The 19,774-nt window shown below is 43.5% G+C and overlaps 1 protein-coding gene across 2 annotated transcripts in view; it reads left to right on the forward strand.

The window, feature by feature from the left end:
- Positions 1-18,224, forward strand: part of LOC123770320 (uncharacterized) — an 80,095-nt gene extending 61,871 nt beyond the window's left edge. Inside the window, exons 2-4 of one of the 2 annotated variants that reach the window (XM_045762074.2) lie at positions 5,368-5,562; positions 8,752-8,856; positions 14,883-18,224. In XM_045762074.2, the coding sequence (XP_045618030.1) occupies positions 5,368-5,562; positions 8,752-8,856; positions 14,883-15,479 (897 nt within the window). In that variant the 3' untranslated portion in view covers positions 15,480-18,224. The remainder of the gene's footprint in view (positions 1-5,367; positions 5,563-8,751; positions 8,857-14,882) is intronic. The other variant, XM_045762075.2, reaches the window with a different exon arrangement.
- Positions 18,225-19,774: the final 1,550 nt, after the last annotated feature.

Consider the following 19,774-nt stretch of genomic DNA (forward strand, 5'->3'; position numbering starts at 1 on the left):
CTATTGGGCCTCAGTGCATCTATAACAAGCACGGCGCCCTTGGAGGGAAGGTTGACCCAGCAGCACGGAGCATTCAATGGATAACTACCCTAATTACCTTGTAATTACCGTGTAACTAACGTCCACTTAATGGTCAAGGGAGCGGGACCGATATATCCGAGTGTACACAATATCCATGAGCGGATTTGGTTACACGTTGCCATGTAGGGTAACCCATGTGAGGTGACCCATGTGAGGTAACCCATGTGGGGTAACCCATGTGAGGTTACTGTTAATAAATGATCTAGTTAATAACTTTGTCTGTTATTTGAGATCTAGTTATTTGTGTCAATTTTCCCTTGTTTTTATTATATGTCACTAGTTTTTCCCTTTACTTAAAATAAAATAGTAAGCCATTAACATGCTGTAGGTTGTGTTTACTTTAATGATAGTCACAAAGAAAACGGAAGATGAGTTAACATATAACATCTTGATATTCATTCAACACTTAATTTCACTTACATTCACTTACTTGCTTAAAGTGAGTTTTGGTGTTTCAATAACTACCACCGCTACCACACCCACTACCACCACCACCACCACCAATGATTCATCAGGTTGTTGGTGCTGGGGGCAGTATGAACCAGCTTGGACACGGACCTTCGTCCAAGGAGTAAAAGTAAAACGCCCAGATTCGCTTTGGGGTCATTGTTGGGGTCAGCAGTTTGGTGGGGTCAGCAGGTGTTTAATTGGATCAACATGTGTGCTGGGGGTTGACAGGTGTACATGTGCACGTCAACGGTTTTACTGAGGTTAGCAGGTGTTATTTGGGTCAACACTTGTATTGGGATAGGCAGGTGTGGACTGGGACCAGCAGATATGTATTGAGGTTAACAGGTGTGTGATGGGGGAACAACAGGTGTGTGTTGGACCAGCAGTCCCCTCTAATTACCCAAATCTACCCAAAGCTACCCAGCATTACGTAATAAAGTTGTGAGGTATGGACGTGTGTGTGGAAGGTCAGCAGGTTTGTATAGGCTCTGCAGGTGTGTGGGTGCAGCAGTTGTGTGAGCCACGACGTAGGGGGGTTGAGCGGGGATGGTGAGGGGTAGACTGGGGGGGTGGGAAAGGGAAGGTAGTGTGGGTAGGCTGGGTAGGGCGAGGCAAAATATGTTTAAGGGAGAGGCTTGGTAGGGAGGCTGGAGGATGCTGGATGGGGCGGTGTTATGTAGGGTGGGTGAGGGGTAAGAGGGAGATGAGAGTGATAACGGAGAAAATTAAGATGCAGAAAGTGACCAGATGCGGACGCGGGTGAGAGGTCTGCTGGAGCAGACCTCTCAGGATTCTCAGGATTCTCAGACCTTGTGGATTTCCCTGACGCAGGTTCGAATCCTTGTCACGGCCCTTGTGGATTTGTTCGTCTGCTGGAGGTGCTCACCTAGTGGTGCTCACCTAGCGAGGGATGAGCTACCGCTCTTAAGACCTGCCTCTTAACTTATAATTGTCTGGCGCGTATGCTTCAGAACCTTCTGTGTTGTATCATAGCTACACTTGAAGATGTGTATGGAGTTGGCCTCCACCATTTTGCTTCTTATTATCACATTCTATTTGTTAACAATTCTGACTCTCAAGAAAACATTGTTTAGTGCTTTGTGGTTCATTTGTGTCTCACTTGTTCAATATCGTGTCTGGTCAAGTCTTAGTTGTGTCCAGTATGTGCTTTCTTACTTCATCCCTCAGTGTCCTTCTGGGCTGCTTGGTTTGATTCCGTCTCCCTTCGTTCAAGAACTTTCCCTTTCTATGTTTAGAAAATCTGTGATATCCTGGAGAATTTCTCACACACTTCTATGTTTTCTCAGTGAATGCATCAGCAGCGGTCTTCAGTCTCATTTGTTTCTTAAGTGTTGTTTTCCTCCTGATTCTGGCGTGAAGCATCTTGGGCTGAATCTTTGCTCATCTCCAACGTCGATTACAAATGATCTTTCCGTTTCATTTCTCATTCTAATGTACTAATGTCTGGCCTTCTGGAATCTCCTATCTAATTTATTTTTTTTTCCATGCAGTCATGTTTGTTCGCTTTGTTTCTTTACACATTTAAAGCAGGGATTAGTTTTTATCATTTCACTCTCCTCTATTTAGACGAAGAGCAAATTTGTCTCCTGCTTAATTGCATTTCTTGTTAAGGCAAGATTTGACGAAGAATTCGAGCGTCCGGATAATTAATGACGCATCAGGTACAATAAGGCTTGTAAGCCGGGCATAAATGAGTGGACTTTACCTTCCTGTATTGACTGTTAGGTAAACACTGTTAGGTAACCGTCACACCACCATACCACTACCACAACACCTGTCTCCCTTATTAACAAGGTGAAAACGTTGCGGTTGCTGTCAGTTGAGTGGTAATTAACGAGAACGTAATATAGCAGCAGCATCAGCACCAACAGTAGAACTATCTCCCACACTACCACCTCCACCACCACCACCAGCACCACCTCCACCACCACCACCACCTCCAGCACCACCACCACCACCACCACCACCACCAGCACCACCACCACCACCACCACCACCACCAGCACCACCACCTCCTGGTTGTGTAGGAATATGAATAGGAATCATTTCTATTCCTTCTGAAGTTTTGAAGATGTATTAATATACGAAAGTACTTCAAGAAATTCCTGTTTCAATTCTTCCTCCGTGGTCTGACACTGTCACATTTTTCATCACGTGTTAATTTTCGTGATTTACACACATATGTATGTTAGTATATTTTGGTAGCAGTCTTTCTTGTAAACATATGTTGTTGAATATGATCGAAAGGGTAAGATTAATAATTATTATTATTCCTAATAAATACAACTAAACCAAACACCTTACAGTGTTACAACCTAGCAGTAAAATAGGTACCTGGGTGTTAGTCAGCTGTCACGGGCTGCTTCCTGGGGGTGGAGGCCTGGTCGAGGACCGGGCCGCGGGGACTCTAAAAGCCTCGAAATCATCTCAAGATAACCTCAAGATAGATCAGAATAGTTTAATTATAACGTAACGTATATAACAAGGGTGGGAGGCCAGACATAACGAGGCAGACCTCACGTCCCCGTAGTCATGTATGGGTAAGCACCTACACCTACCTTGAGGTTACCTTACCTTGAGGTGTTTCCGGGGCTTAGCGACCCCGCGGCCCGGTCGTCGACCAGGCCTCCTGGTTGTTGAACTAGTCAACCAGACTGTTGGACGCGGCTGCTCGCAGCCTGACGTACGAATCACAGCCTGGATGATCCCCCCATCCCCCATTATTAGATGAATGGGCATTAGGTAATAGAAAACGTGCCCGACCATTTCCAACCCGCCTGGGATTCGAACCCGAGATTCCCGATTGTGAGTCGAGAACGAATCCAACTGTTTTATACACATTTCTTAGTAGATATCAGGACGGCAGGTGGATGTAAGATGGGTGAGAGAGTGTAGCTTTAAGTTGAGTAATTACCTGTCGCGTGGGAAGGTTGACCTGTGGTTCATGGCTGTTAGGGTAACGTTTTGTCACTATCAATGCCAGTGTGAAGTACGTGATTGTGAGGCGAGGGGAGGGGATGACCACCTGTGGTGCTCCTGGTGGTGGCGGTGATTATGGTGTCACTGTAAGTGTGAGGTGATGGTGAGGCGGAGAGGGGGGGCCCCCCTGTGGTGCTCCAGGTGGTGGCGGTGATTATGGTGTCACTGTAAGTGTGAGGTGATGGTGAGGCGGAGAGGGGGGCCCCCCTGTGGTGCTCCTGGTGGTGGTAGTGATTATGGTGTCACTGTCCTGCTCGTCACCGCAGCCGCCTGCTGTGAACCTGCACGTTCTTCCTTCAGAACGGACTTGTTCTTACCTTGATTTGTTCTTACCTTGTCTTACCTTGTTATTGTGACTCTCTTGCATGGAGAGATGGGGGAAGGTAGGGGGAAGAAGAAGGGAGGGAGAGAGAGAGAGGAGGGGAAGCCGGCCTTCTTGTGAGCTCACTTGTAGCACCTTTTGTTGATAGGTAGACCCTGAACTAACTCCTCCCCACTCCTCTCTCTCTCTCTCTCTCTCTCTCTCTCTCTCTCTCTCTCTCTCTCTCTCTCTCTCTCTCTCTCTCTCTCTCTCTCTCTCTCTCTCTCTCTCTCTCTCTCTCTCTCTTTCTTTCTCTTTTCAACCAACTTATTAAACTTTGAATCAAACATAAAACATCTTAATAGACCTCTCAGCGGTACCAGTTGCAAGTTTTAAACTTTGAATCATACTTTCCTCTTCCCATCCTCCCTCTCTCTCTCCATCCCTTCCCTTCCCATCACCTTCCCAGCCGTACTCCTTTCCCACTCCCCTTCCCCACGTCTCTCCCCCCTTCCTTCACTTGCCCCGCTGGCGGTAACCTGGCCAGCAGTAGAGGTGAGACGACGTTTCGGTCCGTCCTGGACCATTCTCAAGTCGATTGTCAAGTCGACGACATTCTCAAACGTCGTCGTCTCTTCACTTTCTAGTGTGTGGTTTGGTCAGCATATTTCAGCCACGTTATTGTGACTCCTCGTCTGCATAGAGGTGAGACGTTCACCCTCTTCTTGGCTGCCACTCTTGGCTCCGAGTCTGGCAGGGAGAACAACATTGGTGGCAGGGCATTTGTCTCCGGGTACTAAAGGAAGCTCCTAGCGCATCTAAAGACGAATCCTAGCGCGGGTTCCTAGCTTCTGACACCTAGTTCTGGGCACCCAACCCTTGACACATAGCATGGCACCTATTTTACCTGGCACTCACGCAGTGCCACCCGCCCCACTTGTGAATTATCTCTCCCAACCTCTTCACGGAAGACATCTCCCGTCACGCAGGGTGCAGTCGCGCCTCCACAGATCTCCAGTATCAGCTCTTGATACTGGTAATGGCTCAAAAGGGTCACCACTTACGGGCTATTCATGCCCGTGCCACCTCTTGGGTGACTTAATCTTTATCAATCAATCACCAACCTCTTGGGATGGACGACGGTCTCGCTTCATGCAGGTCGGCGTTCAATCCCCGACCGTCCAAGTGGTTGGGCACCATTCCTTCTCCCGTCCCATTCCAAATCCTTATTCTCATCCCTTCCCATTTCTATCTAGTTGCAATGGCATAGCGATAATTACTTCACCTAGTAAATTATGTGTGTATACAGTTTTTATTAATTAATATTCGCGTGAGTGTGATATTTTGCTTTTATGAGTTTATCTTGTTTATTAACATATGTTCTCGCTAATACAGTAGTCTTCTGTAACAACTGAATACAATTCTCACGAATAACGAGGCTACTAGAGATGGTGGCTCTCGGGTAAATTCAGGTAAATTCAGGTAAATCAAAATGATTATTTTGGGTGTGTTACGACTGGTGTTGACGCTTGCAGGTGTGGGTGGCAGTGTTGGTGCTGACGGTGGTCGTCAGCAACACAAACGCCCAGTTCAGGTTCCCAGACCTGCCCTCGCCTCCTGAGATCTTCTTTGGGGCCTTCAGGCCTCTCTTCACGCGCCCTAGGTCACGCCCACGCTTGCGCCCACGCCCGCAGTTCCGCCCGCCAGGAGCCCCGATCCTCCCCCAGCAGGTGGGTAGCCTCAGCCCATCCTTCACCCCAAGTTACACCATAAATATTGACTGTCGTATATTTAGTAAGTCGGTATGACACAACATGCAATCAAGTGATGTAATGAACTATACGGTATTAATAACAAACTTTTTGTATTCTCAGATATAAATTAATATAATGTGGGTTTATACACACTTAGGCGTAGGTAAGGTGCTTTGGTTTGGTTGATTTGGGGTGTTGACAACACTGGCTGCGAGTGAACGAAGCACGTTTCGAATCATAGCTTCGAACATCGGTCAAGTGGACTGATTCAGGAATTCCAGGGTTCGAATCCCGGGCGGGCGAGAAATGGTTGAGCGCGTTACCGATCACTTAATGCAGTGAACACCTAGAACCACCTGCTTAACCTAGCAGTGAAAAAGGTACCCAGGAGTTAGTCAGCTTGTGTAGTTGCATCCTGGGGAGGGTCAGTAATTGAGGAGGGGGGGCGTATATATACACTGGCTGCCTGTCCCCCACGACACAATAAATTATTATTAAATAATTTGCCTGGAGACATCATCTCCCACCTCCAGCTGGTTGTGCAAATGTATCAAAAACAGCCTAACCAAATTATCTAGCCTAGGCCTATGTATAAAATCCGTTAATTTTACTTTTAAAAAACATGCCTACTAAAACTTATTAGCATTTTTCTTACCAGTCACGTGGCTAATTATCGTTGAAGTTAAGCTAACAAGGTGTTGGTTAGTAGGCTTCGCTGAATATTACTCCCATTTCCGCTCCACGTTTGGCTTTACTAATATCTACTCTGCTGACTGGATGTCAAATGTCACTTTCTTTTCTCAAACTTCTAAATGTATACTTTCCTCAAACTAAAATATATACTTTTCCCAAGCTTCAAATATATATACATTTCTCAAAGTTAAAAATATATAATTTTTAACTTTAAATGGAATATATAATTTTCTCAAGCCTCAAAATATATACTTTTTCAAGCTTCAAAATATATACATTTCTCAAAGTTAAAAATATATCATTTTTAACTCTGAATAGAATATATAATTTTCTCAAGCTTCAAAATATATACTTTTTTCAAGCTTCAAACTATGACTACTACGACACTAATTTGTCGTTTCATCACCCAAACGAACGTAATAATAAGATTGTAGGGGGGGTAGAAATAGCCTAAGCTACTCTATCCCTTTGAGATGTATTTCTTTCTTGTCTCAATAAACATACTTGAACTTGAATAAGATTGTGGTGGAACTCCCTGGGACCTCACAAGGGAGCCGTAGCTCGTCTTAGTGCCGTCGATTGATTGATTGATGAAGATTAAGCCACCCAAAAGGTGGCACGGGCATGAATAGCCCGTAAGTGGTGGCCCTTTTGAGCCATTACCAGTATCAAGAGCTGATACTGGAGATCTGTGGAGGTGCGACTGCACCCTGCGTGACGGGAGATGTCTCCCGTGTTAGTGCCGTCTCAATATGTCATTTATACAGGTACGGAGATCGTCTGTGTACCTCAGAGGCAGCAAAGGTACCAAGGGTACTTGTAGTTATTTGTAGTTAGCTTTTTCTGTGGTTCCTATCTTCATCTATGTTCAGAACGTTTCCCCTAACCTTTTAGTTTAGTTCATTTATTATGCACCCCATACCCATCTTGTGAGCGGTAGTGGAAAGGGTTACAGAGGCACATAAATGGCTCAGGGACTGAACCCCATAATTCATTTAGCTAAGCAAGTTACAATCTTGATGAGCTAGTTACAAAATTCAGTATAAGTCGTCTCGTCAACAATGGGTTCGAGATCGACCACAAGTACAGTTTCTAAATTAAGCAACTGACATATGTGGAGAGCTAATGTCACAATTGATATGTTTGTCCTGCACACCGCCCCCCATCCAGTGGGCAGCGGTGGATAGGTTACAATCTATTTGTGATAGCAGATCTTTTTGAATTAAATATTTACACATCGTTGGAACATTGGTTATAGAATTGTCTCTAAATTCACGTATCTTTTCGCACTCCATCACATAGTGACGGAGGGTGTGCGAATAATTTTGTTGACACAGTTACAACCCGAGCAGTAGTAACATCTAGAAGTCTGCTGATTTTATTGGATGAACCATAGATGTGTGGCTCCTCTTGCATGATAGTATGATGATAGATGGAATTACTGGTGTCAATTTCACTTTGCCTCAAATCTACAAGATCTTGTTGAAGTTCTCGGTGTACTGCTGCTCTCAGATTGCTCATTGCCAATCCAAGGTTACACTCAACGGCTCCTTTAAAGGCAGATTCTTTGGCTAACTTATCAGCTCTATCATGCATTCGGAGGCCAACATGAGATGGAGACCACATGAAATGGACTCTGTTACCATCCTTTATAATTTTGTTGTATTTGTGTCTAGCTTCGGACACGAGCATGTTACATTTATGTCTTAAAGAGTTGAGAGCATTTAAGGATGATAAGGAGTCACTTACAATTAATGTATCAAGTTTTGAGACTTGTACACATTTCAGTGCAAGGATCAAGGCAAATAGTTCAGTCTGAAGGGTAGAGGCCCAGTTGTTTATACGGACTCCCCACTCAAAGTATAGGCCATCGCCCATTGTCAGGACAACTGCACTTCCAGCTGCACCCGTGGTGCGGTGTAGGGAACCATCAGTGTATATGATTTGAGAGAGAGAATGCTCTGTGGACAGAGCATCAATATGGCTTAAGGCGTCTTCCTCAAGACGAAGCTTAGGCTGATCTCGAATTTGCTTCTTGGGTGGAAAGAGAGGGATTAAAACTGGAAAGGGTGTAACCTCCCACGGTGCAGGAAAGTGCCGTTGTTGTTTCTCTTGGTGCAAATTATGAACCTGATACATTCTGAGTTGAGTTCCAGTTTTAGCTATCCATTTGCAACAGTGGAACTTCTGTGCTGTAGTATACGATGCTATTTATACGCTGCCATTTAATCCCTCTCAGCCTCATACAGACGTAGCAATCCAAGAAATTCTATTACCCTATAAGCAAAGTGTGTTTAGGGGGGAGAGGGGCTCCTGTTACCTTCTTCGATATATCTAACTTCTTTCCTCCCCAATTATATTATCATTCCCCTCTCCTTCCCCTTCCTCGAGGTTGTTTCCCTCACTCTGCATAGCAGTATACTAACATCACGTACCCTTCCTCTCCCTGCTTCTCTACTCTCGCCCCAACAGAGCCAGCGTCCATCGCTGCCGTCACCACCACGACAGGTGTTCAGGCCGCAGGCTGCACCGCTGCTGAATAACGATATCTTAGTACCGCCTCCTGCCGCCAGGCCCGTGAGTATGTGTGTGTGTACTCACCTAATTGTACTCACCTAATTGTGCTTGCGGGGGTTGAGCTCTGGCTCTTTGGTCCCGCCTCTCAACCGTCAATCAACTGGTGTACAGATTCCTGAGCCTATTGGGCTCTATCATATCTACATTTGAAACTGTGAATGGAGTCAGCCTCCACCACATCACTTCCTAATGCATTCCATTTGCTAACTACTCTGACACTGAAAAAGTTCTTTCTAACGTCTCTGTGGCTCATTTGGGTACTCAGCTTCCACCTGTGTCCCCTTGTTCGCGTCCCACCAGTGTTGAAAAGTTCGTCCTTGTTTACCCGGTCGATTCCCCTGAGGATTTTGTAGGTTGTGATCATGTCCCCCCTTACTCTTCTGTCTTCCAGTGTCGTGAGGTGCATTTCCCGCAGCCTTTCCTCATAACTCATGCCTCTTAGTTCTGGGACTAGTCTAGTAGCATACCTTTGGACTTTTTCCAGCTTCGTCTTGTGCTTGACAAGGTACGGGCTCCATGCTGGGGCCGCATACTCCAGGATTGGTCTTACATATGTGGTGTACAAGATTCTGAATGATTCCTTACACAGGTTCCTGAACGCCGTTCTGATGTTAGCCAGCCTCGCATATGCCGCAGACGTTATTCTCTTTATGTGGGCTTCAGGAGACAGGTTTGGTGTGATATCAACTCCTAGATCTTTCTCTCTGTCTGTTTCATTAAGTACTTCATCTCCTATTCTGTATCCTGTGCCTGGCCTCCTGTTTCCACTGCCTAGTTTCATTACTTTGCATTTACTCGGGTTGAACTTCAACAGCCATTTGTTGGACCATTCACTCAGTCTATCCAGGTCATCTTGTAGCCTCCTACTATCATCCTCTGTTTCAATCCTCCTCATAATTTTTGCATCGTCGGCAAACATTGAGAGGAACGAATCTATACCCTCTGGGAGATCATTTACATATACCAGAAACAGTATAGGTCCAAGGACTGACCCCTGCGGGACTCCACTTGTGACGTCTCGCCAATCTGAGACCTCACCCCTCACACAGACTCGTTGTCTCCTGTTGCTTAGGTATTCCTCTATCCACCGGAGTACCTTCCCTCTCACTCCAGCCTGCATCTCCAACTTTCGCACTAGCCTCTTGTGTGGCACTGTATCAAAGGCTTTCTGACAATCCAAAAATATGCAGTCTGCCCACCCTTCTCTTTCTTGCCTTATTTTTGTTGCCTGGTCGTAGAATTCAAGTAACCCTGTGAGGCAGGACCTGCCATCCCTGAACCCATGTTGATGCTGTGTTACAAAGTTCCTTCGCTCCAGATGCTCCACTAGTTTTTTTCGCACAATCTTCTCCATCAGCTTGCATGGTATGCAGGTTAGGGACACTGGCCTGTAGTTCAGTGCCTCCTGTCTATCCCCTTTCTTGTATATCGGGACTACGTTTGCTGCTTTCCAAGTATCTGGCAGTTCCCCTGTTGCCAGTGATTTGTTATACACTATGGAGAGTGGTAGGCTCAGTTCTCTTGCTCCTTCCTTTAGAACCCAAGGGGAGATTCCATCTGGGCCTATAGCCTTCGTCACGTCCAACTCTAGTAAACACTTCCTTACTTCCCCACTGGTAATCTCAAACTCTTCCAGTGGTTCTTGGTTAGCTATTCCCTCACTTACCTCTGGAATTTCTCCTTGTTCTAAGGTGAAGACCTCCTGGAATTTCTTATTCAATTCCTCACACACTTCCTTGTCATTTGTAGTGAATCCTTCCGCCCCTATCCTTAATCTCATAACCTGTTCCTTTACTGTTGTTTTTCTCCTAATGTGGCTATGCAACAATTTAGGCTGAGTCTTTGCCTTGCTTGCGATGTCATTTTCGTATTGTCTTTCTGCCTCTCTTCTCATCCTGACATATTCATTCCTGGCATTCTGGTATCTTTCTCTGCTCTCCAGTGTCCTGTTATTCCTATAGTTTCTCCATGCCCTTTTACTTTGCTGCTTAGCTAGCCTACATCTTTGATTAAACCATGGGTTTCTCATCTTCATTTCTCTGTTTTCCTTTTGGACTGGGACAAACTTGTTTGCTGCGTCCTTGCACTTCTGCGTGATGTAATCCATCATATCTTGGGCCGTCTTTCCCCTGAGCTCTGTTTCCCATGCTATATCTGTTAGGAATTTTCTTATCCCCTCATAGTTTCCCTTTCGGTATGCTAACCTTTTGGTTTCGGTATCCCTCCTCGAGTTCAATAACCCTTCTTCAATCAAGTACTCAAACACCAGTACACTGTGGTCGCTCATTCCTACTGGGTCCTCAAAACCGATTTCTCTTATGTCGGAGTCGTTCAGAGTGAAGACTAGGTCGAGTCTCGCTGGTTCGTCATTTCCTCTCATCCTTGTGGGTTCTCCGACATGCTGCGTTAAAAAGTTGCTTGTCACCACCTCCAATAGTTTGGCTCTCCACGTATCCTCGCCTCCATGCGGTTCCTTGTTCTCCCAGTCAATCTTTCCGTGATTGAAGTCGCCCATGATGAGCAGGTGGGATCTATTTCTACAGGCAGCAGAGGCTGCCCTCTCAATTATAGTGTTAACTGCCTTGTTGTTGTTTTCATACTCTTGACTGGGTCTCCTGTCATTTGGTGGAGGGTTGTATATTACTGCTACTACTATTCTTGGTCCTCCCATTGTTATGGTGCCTGCTATGTAGTCTCTGAACTCCTCACAGCCCGGGATGGCCATCTCCTTAAAACTCCATTCCCTTCTCATGAGTAGGGCCACTCCGCCTCCTCCTCTACCTTCCCTCTCTTTCCTTATTACTGTATACTATGTATATATATGTGTGTGTGTGTGTGTGTGTGTGTGTGTGTGTGTGTGTGTGTGGAGCTGGGAAAAAGGGGTATTAGGGTAGGGGAAGGAATGGGGGCGGTGGGGGTATGAGAGGCGGCGAGGGAAATTGAAATTGAAATTGAAATAAGTTTATTAAGGTAAAATACACACAAAGGGATGAGATAGCTCAAGCTATTCTCACCCCGTTCATCGTGTTAGTACATACATAGACACACATCACAAACAATAAACATATTACCAAACATTCTGAGAGATAAACATATACATTTTCTGCTTTACACAAGGCGGCGGGGGAAGTATGGATAAGACACATTTTATAAGTTCTGTACATCCATCCATGGCACTGCCCTGTACCGTAGCGTTGCAATGTTAATGACATTCCTTTTAATCACGTTTCAGTGCACATTACCTGGAAGAACAATGTAATACAAAATGATGAAAGTATTCATCAGTACACTTGCAATAATAACCCTTAAACAGCCAGTATGTACAAAAATATAAAGGGTTATCAGTAATGGGTACCAGAGTACAATCTGTTCAGATGTGACAGGAAACACAGGCTACAGGGTGGGGTCAGCCTGTACATCAGGCTACAGGGTGGGGTCAGCCTGTACATCAGGCTACAGGGTGGGGTCAGCCTGTACATCAGGCTACAGGGTGGGGTCAGCCTGTACATCAGGCTACAGGGTGGGGGTCAGCCTGTACATCAGGCTACAGGGTGGGGGTCAGCCTGTACATCAAAGACACTCAGCTGCACTCAGCTGCTAAACCCCACAAACAATTACGTGGTGGAAGTGCTGATAATCAAAATATAAATTTTAAATGAGCTATGGGAAAAGAGAGAGAGATCAAAGCTCGCTAACAGGGAGTCAAAAGTTATTTGACCCTTTATCCAGCTGTGTAAAAAGTAGGTGTAATCGTGAGTGAGAGATTATAAGTAATATCATTCTATTTTTGTCATGCGCTTTGCAAATATGTATTTCACCACGCCCTGTGCCAGGTAAATCCACTACGGGATCACCATAGCCCGTGCTACTTGAAACTTTTTGTTCCGAGTAGCTGAATCTAAAACAACAACAACAACAGTATCTCACCACTTAAATGTTTAACTATATGTTTTTTTTAGCTTTTCTTAATCAGTTTGTTTACATCGGTCGAGGATGATGATTCATAACCCAACAAATAATTACGAATATTATATTCTCATTCTTAGTCTGTAACATATTATGTACTCAGAAAAAATTTATGTCTAACAATTATTATAGCATACTAAAATGATTTGTATTCATCCATGACTCGATGTGTTTTGTGGTTCTTTTGAAAATACAGAAAATACAGTGATGGCTAATTGATAACCATCCAACATTCTATTTGTAACTCATTTTCTATGTATGTACTTTTACCTGAATAAACATTATTATTATTATTATTATTATTATTATTATTATTATTATTATTATTATTATTATTATTATTATTATTATTATTATTATTATTATTATTTTTAGTATTATTATTATTATCTTGAAATTAGATCAGAGTTGCATGTGCTGTATGTTCAGAGTGATTTTGATCAAGGTTACCCCTTAAATCTGTTGATGTAAAATACTGAAGGTGAGCAAATTTCTATAAACGTTAGTTAGTATAGTTAATGTTAGTTATCCTTCAAATTGTCTTATTCGTCATTTTATGCTTTATATTTTGACAATACCAGTCTCACCGCTTTAATAGTAAGCTATATTCCTTTACGTATGTACACCTGTTCACTCCAGCCACAACTGTAATTATATTTTAAGTATAAAGCTTCAAAATCTAAATAGGAATTAGGTACCGTAGAAAACTGAATCACAGAGAACGACAAAAGAAAATGGTATACTTGTAAAGATTATTTGTTCTGCTCGACGCGTAAAATGTCTTACCTTGGTGCCCATTATATGGGATTGGAACTCTCTTAGACTTATCGAAGACACCCCTCCCAATTCCAACGACTAACCTTTCCCAAGATGCAATCCACGGAAGTTGCTAGGTGAACAGAGACATGAGGTGTAAGGAAACGTGCCCCAACGTCTTCGTGGTTTGAAACCTTTTGATTGTAAACCAACTACTCTGGCTACTACGCTAAAAGACCTATATAACTGTTATAATAGTTTAATAATATTTCGTAATAGTATTTATTAAAAAATCGCTTATTTTCCTAAAGAAATTAGTTGTTTGTATAATAAGAATTAACAAACCAATTGACACCTTCAGCAGTGTTTTAACTTTTGTTGCTGGTGCTAGAGATCAGTCAAACCAACGACTTCCCTCCTTGTAATAGACAAGGAGAGAAGAAACAGAAGAGATATGGTCACAACATATAAGATACTGAGGGAAATTGAAAAGATGAACAAGAACAACCTCTTTAAATTTATAATAGAACAGGAGAACATAGCTTGGTTGAAGGTGGAAACGTAATGTAAGGAAATATTCGAACACTGTAAGAGTGATCAACGAGTGAAATGCACTGCAAGAAGCAGTTGTGGAAGCCACCACCAGTTAGTTAGTTTAGTTCATTTATTATGCACCCCATACCCATCTTGTGGGCGGTAGTGGAAAGGGTTACAGAGGCACATATAATGGGCTCAGGGACTGAACCCCACAATTCATTTAGCTAAGCAAGTTACAATCTTGATGAGCTAGTTACAAAATTCAATGTAAGTCGTCACATCAACAATGGGTTCGAGATCATCCACAACTTTAAGGCCAGATTTCAGCCCTTAAATCCAGATTCCAGAATTCGAACGTCAGAATAATCACTGATAGGGAAGCGTCGTTTGGGTGAGCGCACGCCAGACACACCTTGTGAAATAATCTCATATGATCGCTTCTAAATTGATTCAAGCAACACGCTTGTGTCTCTCTCTGACAGTGTTTCCCGCCCTCATCATCCCCACCATCACCTCACCCTCCTCTACCATTTTTGCTATCTGTCATTGTGTAGTTATAATCATTCTCCACTTTTATGTTTCGTAATATAATTGCATTTTATTTTGTGTTAAAGATTTTCACAATTTTCTCTCTTATGCAATTGTCACGTGATCACTTTTTGGGCTCCCTTATTAACTAACTTTCTCTGAGAGCCGAAAACCATGCTTCAAAAAAGCATTTGTTCTTGCTGTGGTCAGAGTGGAAATGATTTGTGACTTTGTTTCAGGTCGCTCCACTCCGGCCACCGCCCGAGATCCTGCAGCGTCAGCCACTGGCCCAGGCGCAGCAAGTCCCAGCTAGTCTTGATGGATTTGGGGCACCGCGTCCAGATTCCCTGCTTAACCCTACAAGACCACAGCTACAGCGGCCACAGCTATCACGGCCACAACCACAACCACCGCGGCCGCAACCACAACCACCCCGACCGCAACCGCAACCACAACCACCACGACCACAACAACAACCACGGCCACAACAACCACGGCCACAAACATTCTCTCCATCGCAGGCCTTCCCTGGCCCACTGCCGGACCCAAGTGACAACAACATCATCGGAATGACTCCTCCTCCTCCTCCAAAACCGGAAATAATTACTCCTAAGCCGTTACCTCCCTCTCCAACGTCCCCACTTCCTTCCTTGGTGTCACAAGTTCTGAGCTTGGCCACCCCTCGCCCCCTACGCCCACTAACAGCACCATCTTCGAACTCTGTAGAGGAGCTCTTAGTGAACCCTGTCCCCGCTGTTAATGCTGGTGTGCTTCCCCTGGCCAACGAGAAGCCAACGGAACCACAGCTTTTCCCCCCTCTGTCGAATTTAGCCTGATCAACAGTCATCCGGGAGTCTTGAATCTCTAAAACGTTCAACAAAACTTCGATTATTTCTTCGCCTTTCATATTGTTTGCTGATTTCTGTGGAGGGCCGTGACCTGAAGGGTACGCCATCACATCGCTAGTGCGTCGTCTAGTGCCACTCACGCTGTACCTGCTACTAGTTCATATAGAACAAGCATGATCACAAACCAAGCAGGTCCGGACCCAAACGAACGAGTATGCAAAAGCCATATTTTTCTTACTATAGTTATTGTTATTATTGTAGAGCATTTGTAAACGAATTTAACCAAATATCACATAAAACACACACACACACACACACACACACACACACACACACACACACACACACACACACACACACACACACACACACACACACACACACACACTGTTGATTCCAAATATATAATGTCAATGTGGAATATCAGCTTAAGAGCGAATCCGGGCCTGCATGGCCAGTGGTAGTTGGTTTCCCAGTGGTGCGCTGTGGGACCCGCCTCTGTTTTATCCAGTCACTGAACACGGGAGTCAACTACAGCTTCAAATTCTATATTGATGTGAGGTCAGCCACCATATAGTGATGTCCTCCTATATGGTGGCTGACCCCAGCGAGTCTAGAAGGTTCTTGATTGTCTTTCAAGTTATCAACCTCACACACACAGAGAGGAAAAGACGGAAATTGTTCTATTTGAGGAAAATAGCAAGAGTCTCCTGCTACTGCGTGTGCTCACCTAGTTCTGCTTGCGGGGGTTGAGCTTCGGCTCTTTGGTCAGAGAAGATGGTTACATCTGTGTGTAACAGATAACATAATAATAATAATAAACATGGAGCACTGCGGAGACAGGCGGTCCAGATGACCGGCCCACCACATGCCATAGAGATGATGCATATAAACAATTATTTGCCAATATCTCAGTTGTATAAGGAGCTTGAAGGAAACTAAAAAGTAGCTTTTGCTTCTATGTTGAGACAGGGAATTCTTCAGACGTTTCTATACCTGCCGGGCTGAGCCTCAATGCCTATCCGGTCATGGTAGAACTGACGAACTGAATTACTGATTATAAAATGGAATGAAGGGTGACTGACACTTTGCCAGAGTGGGATATACTAAACAGTGTTATTCTGAAAATGTCCGTGATTAGTGACGTCGAAATGTTGGCCCCTGGCTTTGGAATATTGACCTCATATTTAAGAATCGAAAGCCAAGATGGAGGAGGTTCTTGGACTAATATTCCCATGAATCGTTCAAGGCACGACATGTGCCTTGTCGCATCCTAAACGTCTGTTGTTTCTGAGATACTCTGAATCACTGAACACTTTAACATCGTATCCAGTCCCCAGATATCGTATCCAATCCTCTGCCATCATACCCAAATCTCTGACGTCGTATTCAATCTCATGAAACCGTACCCAGTCCTCTGACATCGTACTCACAGATGTGTCTGTCTTACCAGTCATTTTCTCTCACCTTCACTCGAATCATTGTCGGCGATGAGAGTGACATCTTCACTATCACGGTCGATGCAGTGGTGACCCCGCACATTCTTATACGAATTTAACAATTATATAAATCATGATTTTTGATGTAACAAAAAATCACTGATCAATATCGATTTGGTTATTCTCATTCTTGAGAATATTTTAGGGCTTTTTATTCGTCCTCTGAGCGATTCATCTGCCTTCTGCACTGGTACTCGTCTAGCTTTATACTTACCGAATTCTGTTTGCGGAGGTTGAATTTCGGCTCTTTTGTCAAACCACTCAATTTTCAGTCAACTGGTGTATATGTTTTTTTAGGTTATTGGGCTTTATCACATTTAAAACTGTGTATGGAGTCTGCCTCTGTCACCGTACTTCTGAATGCATTACTTTTGTTCACTACTCCAACATTCAGAAATTTAAATTTGTAATATTTCTACAGCTCATTGCTTAACCACTTGGGCTGGACGGTAGAGCGACGGTCTCGTTTCATGCAGGCCGGCGTTCAATCCCCGACCGTACATGTGGTTGGGCACCATTCCTTTCCCCCGTCCCATCCCAAAGCCTTATCCTAATCCCTTCCAAGTGCTATATAGTCATAATGGCTTGGCGCTGCTCCTGATAGTTCCCTCCTCTCTGCGGCTCATTTGGCCACTCTGTTTTCACTTGTATCCTCTTGTTCAAATACTAAATTATCTGTCCTTGTCTGTCCTATTAATTCCCTTGAAAATTGCGCACGTGGTAGTCATGTCTCCGCTAACTCTTCTGTATCAGTTGAATTGCTCTCTTCTGTACCATATTTTAAACGTTTGGTGGCTCTGGCATCTCTTCTGTGAGTTCCTCTCGACAGTTCTTGCTTGATGGAAGGCTGTCTTAAGAAAATATTTAATTTTCTTACTGCTTTGGATAACTGATCGGTTATCCTGCCATTTGCCAAAATATACATATCCCCGTGAGCGACCCCAAGTGACTGACACTACTCTGTATCCCTTTGAGATGTATTTCTTTCTTGTCTCAATAAACATACTTGAACTTGAAATCTCCACTTCGTGGCGACTAAAGAATTCTTTGTCTCTCAACATTGTTTAGGGCTTCATGCTGAAAGTATATTTGTGTATACTTATTCATATGTTAAAATTATATATATTTGCACATTATATGGTTATCTGAAGGATATATATATTATTGTGATGCTTACAGTTAAGTATTATGTTACCGGATGTATGTAAATAAAATTATATTGTTTAAAGGAGAATGGTATTCATATTAGTGTTCCTTGATCTGTGAAGTCCTTGTCACTTGATACAAATATGTTGAAGACGAATTGTCTATATATATGCATACACGAGGAACGGGATAGAAGTGTACAAGTATTAATAAACAACGGGTACACGAATAGAGAAGTCAACGCCCATATCAGAAGATATTTAGAAAAATTGTATAACACCGCTCCCCTAAAACTCTAATTACAAGATCCACTATGAGCTCCCTTTTTTTAATGGCAGATTTTAGCCATTTTGTTTAATAGCTTTTATATCTCATACTTTTAATTATCATAGTAATCGAAAAAATCATATTTTGTATATTCAGGAGATGAAACAGAAAGCCATGAACTAGACGGTGTGCTGAATGCCCCAGATGACATCAGTAAGATGGCGGAGCTTTTAGCAAATATTTTCCTGCGATTTTCTGTTGCATAGAATGCAACCACTCTATGAATGAAATGTAAACTAAGAAATGCGTCCTTTTGCACAACAAACTTTTTGTTTTGTTCCATGTAACCGAATAATGTAGTCCAATAAGAGGGCGGAGCATTGTATCACAGAGGTTATTTGTGAGAAGCAACCCCCATTGATGACATCACAAGTTAGCAGTCTCCGTGGTGTAGTGGTAAGACACTCGCCTGGCGTTCCGCGAGCGCTATGTCATGGGTTCGTATCCTGGCCGGGGAGGATTTACTGGGCGCAATTCCTTAACTGTAGCCTCTGTTTAACGCAACAGTGAAATGTGTACTTGGATGAAAAAACGATTCTTCGCGGCAGGGGATCGTATTCCAGGGACCATAGGATTAAGGACTTGCCCGAAACGCTACGCGTACTAGTGGCTGTACAAGAATGTAACAACTCTTGTATATATCTCAAAAAAACAAAAAAAAAACAAAAAAAGGTAGCCAGGCCATTCTTTAACACTTATATCCTGCAATATTTAATTATAACTATGACCACTTTTAAATAATTAAAACTTTACATTTTGGATAGATTAAAGTTGAAGCAGAATGCCATAAGCAGCGCTGGTATGCTGAAGAAAGATTATTTATTAAGTGAGTGGAACCTTTAGATGATCCCTTCCTGTGATTGGCTGTTTTGGTGAATGTCAACGAAGAATTTCTACCAATGATATGCAGGCGCAGGAATTCTTACTTCAGCACAACAACCCGCCTTATGGGCTGCTGTTTGGCTATCGATAGTGCAATGTCGAGATAACAGATGGAGCCAGGTGTATTTTGCAGGGTGGCGTGTTAATAGTGTAATTTGATGTCAACAGATGGTATAAGCTGTATCTTATGGCTACCGTTGATTACCTGTTGATAGTGTTCTTTTCTGCCGACAGATGGCATCAGCTGTATTATTATTACTTCTGAATTCCCTTTTAAACACGGATTTACAAATCCCGTACCTTATGATAAGGTTTCATACCGTACTGGTATTAGGTAACTGGAGTTCTGCAATTACTTATTTTATCTGCTGTTGAGGATATCATCATATAACGTCTGGTTAGGATGTACTGAACTGCTCCTTGTTCAGA

The sequence above is a fragment of the Procambarus clarkii genome, chromosome 42 (assembly GCF_040958095.1).
Source record: "Procambarus clarkii isolate CNS0578487 chromosome 42, FALCON_Pclarkii_2.0, whole genome shotgun sequence".
In the NCBI taxonomy this organism is placed as follows: domain Eukaryota; kingdom Metazoa; phylum Arthropoda; class Malacostraca; order Decapoda; family Cambaridae; genus Procambarus; species Procambarus clarkii.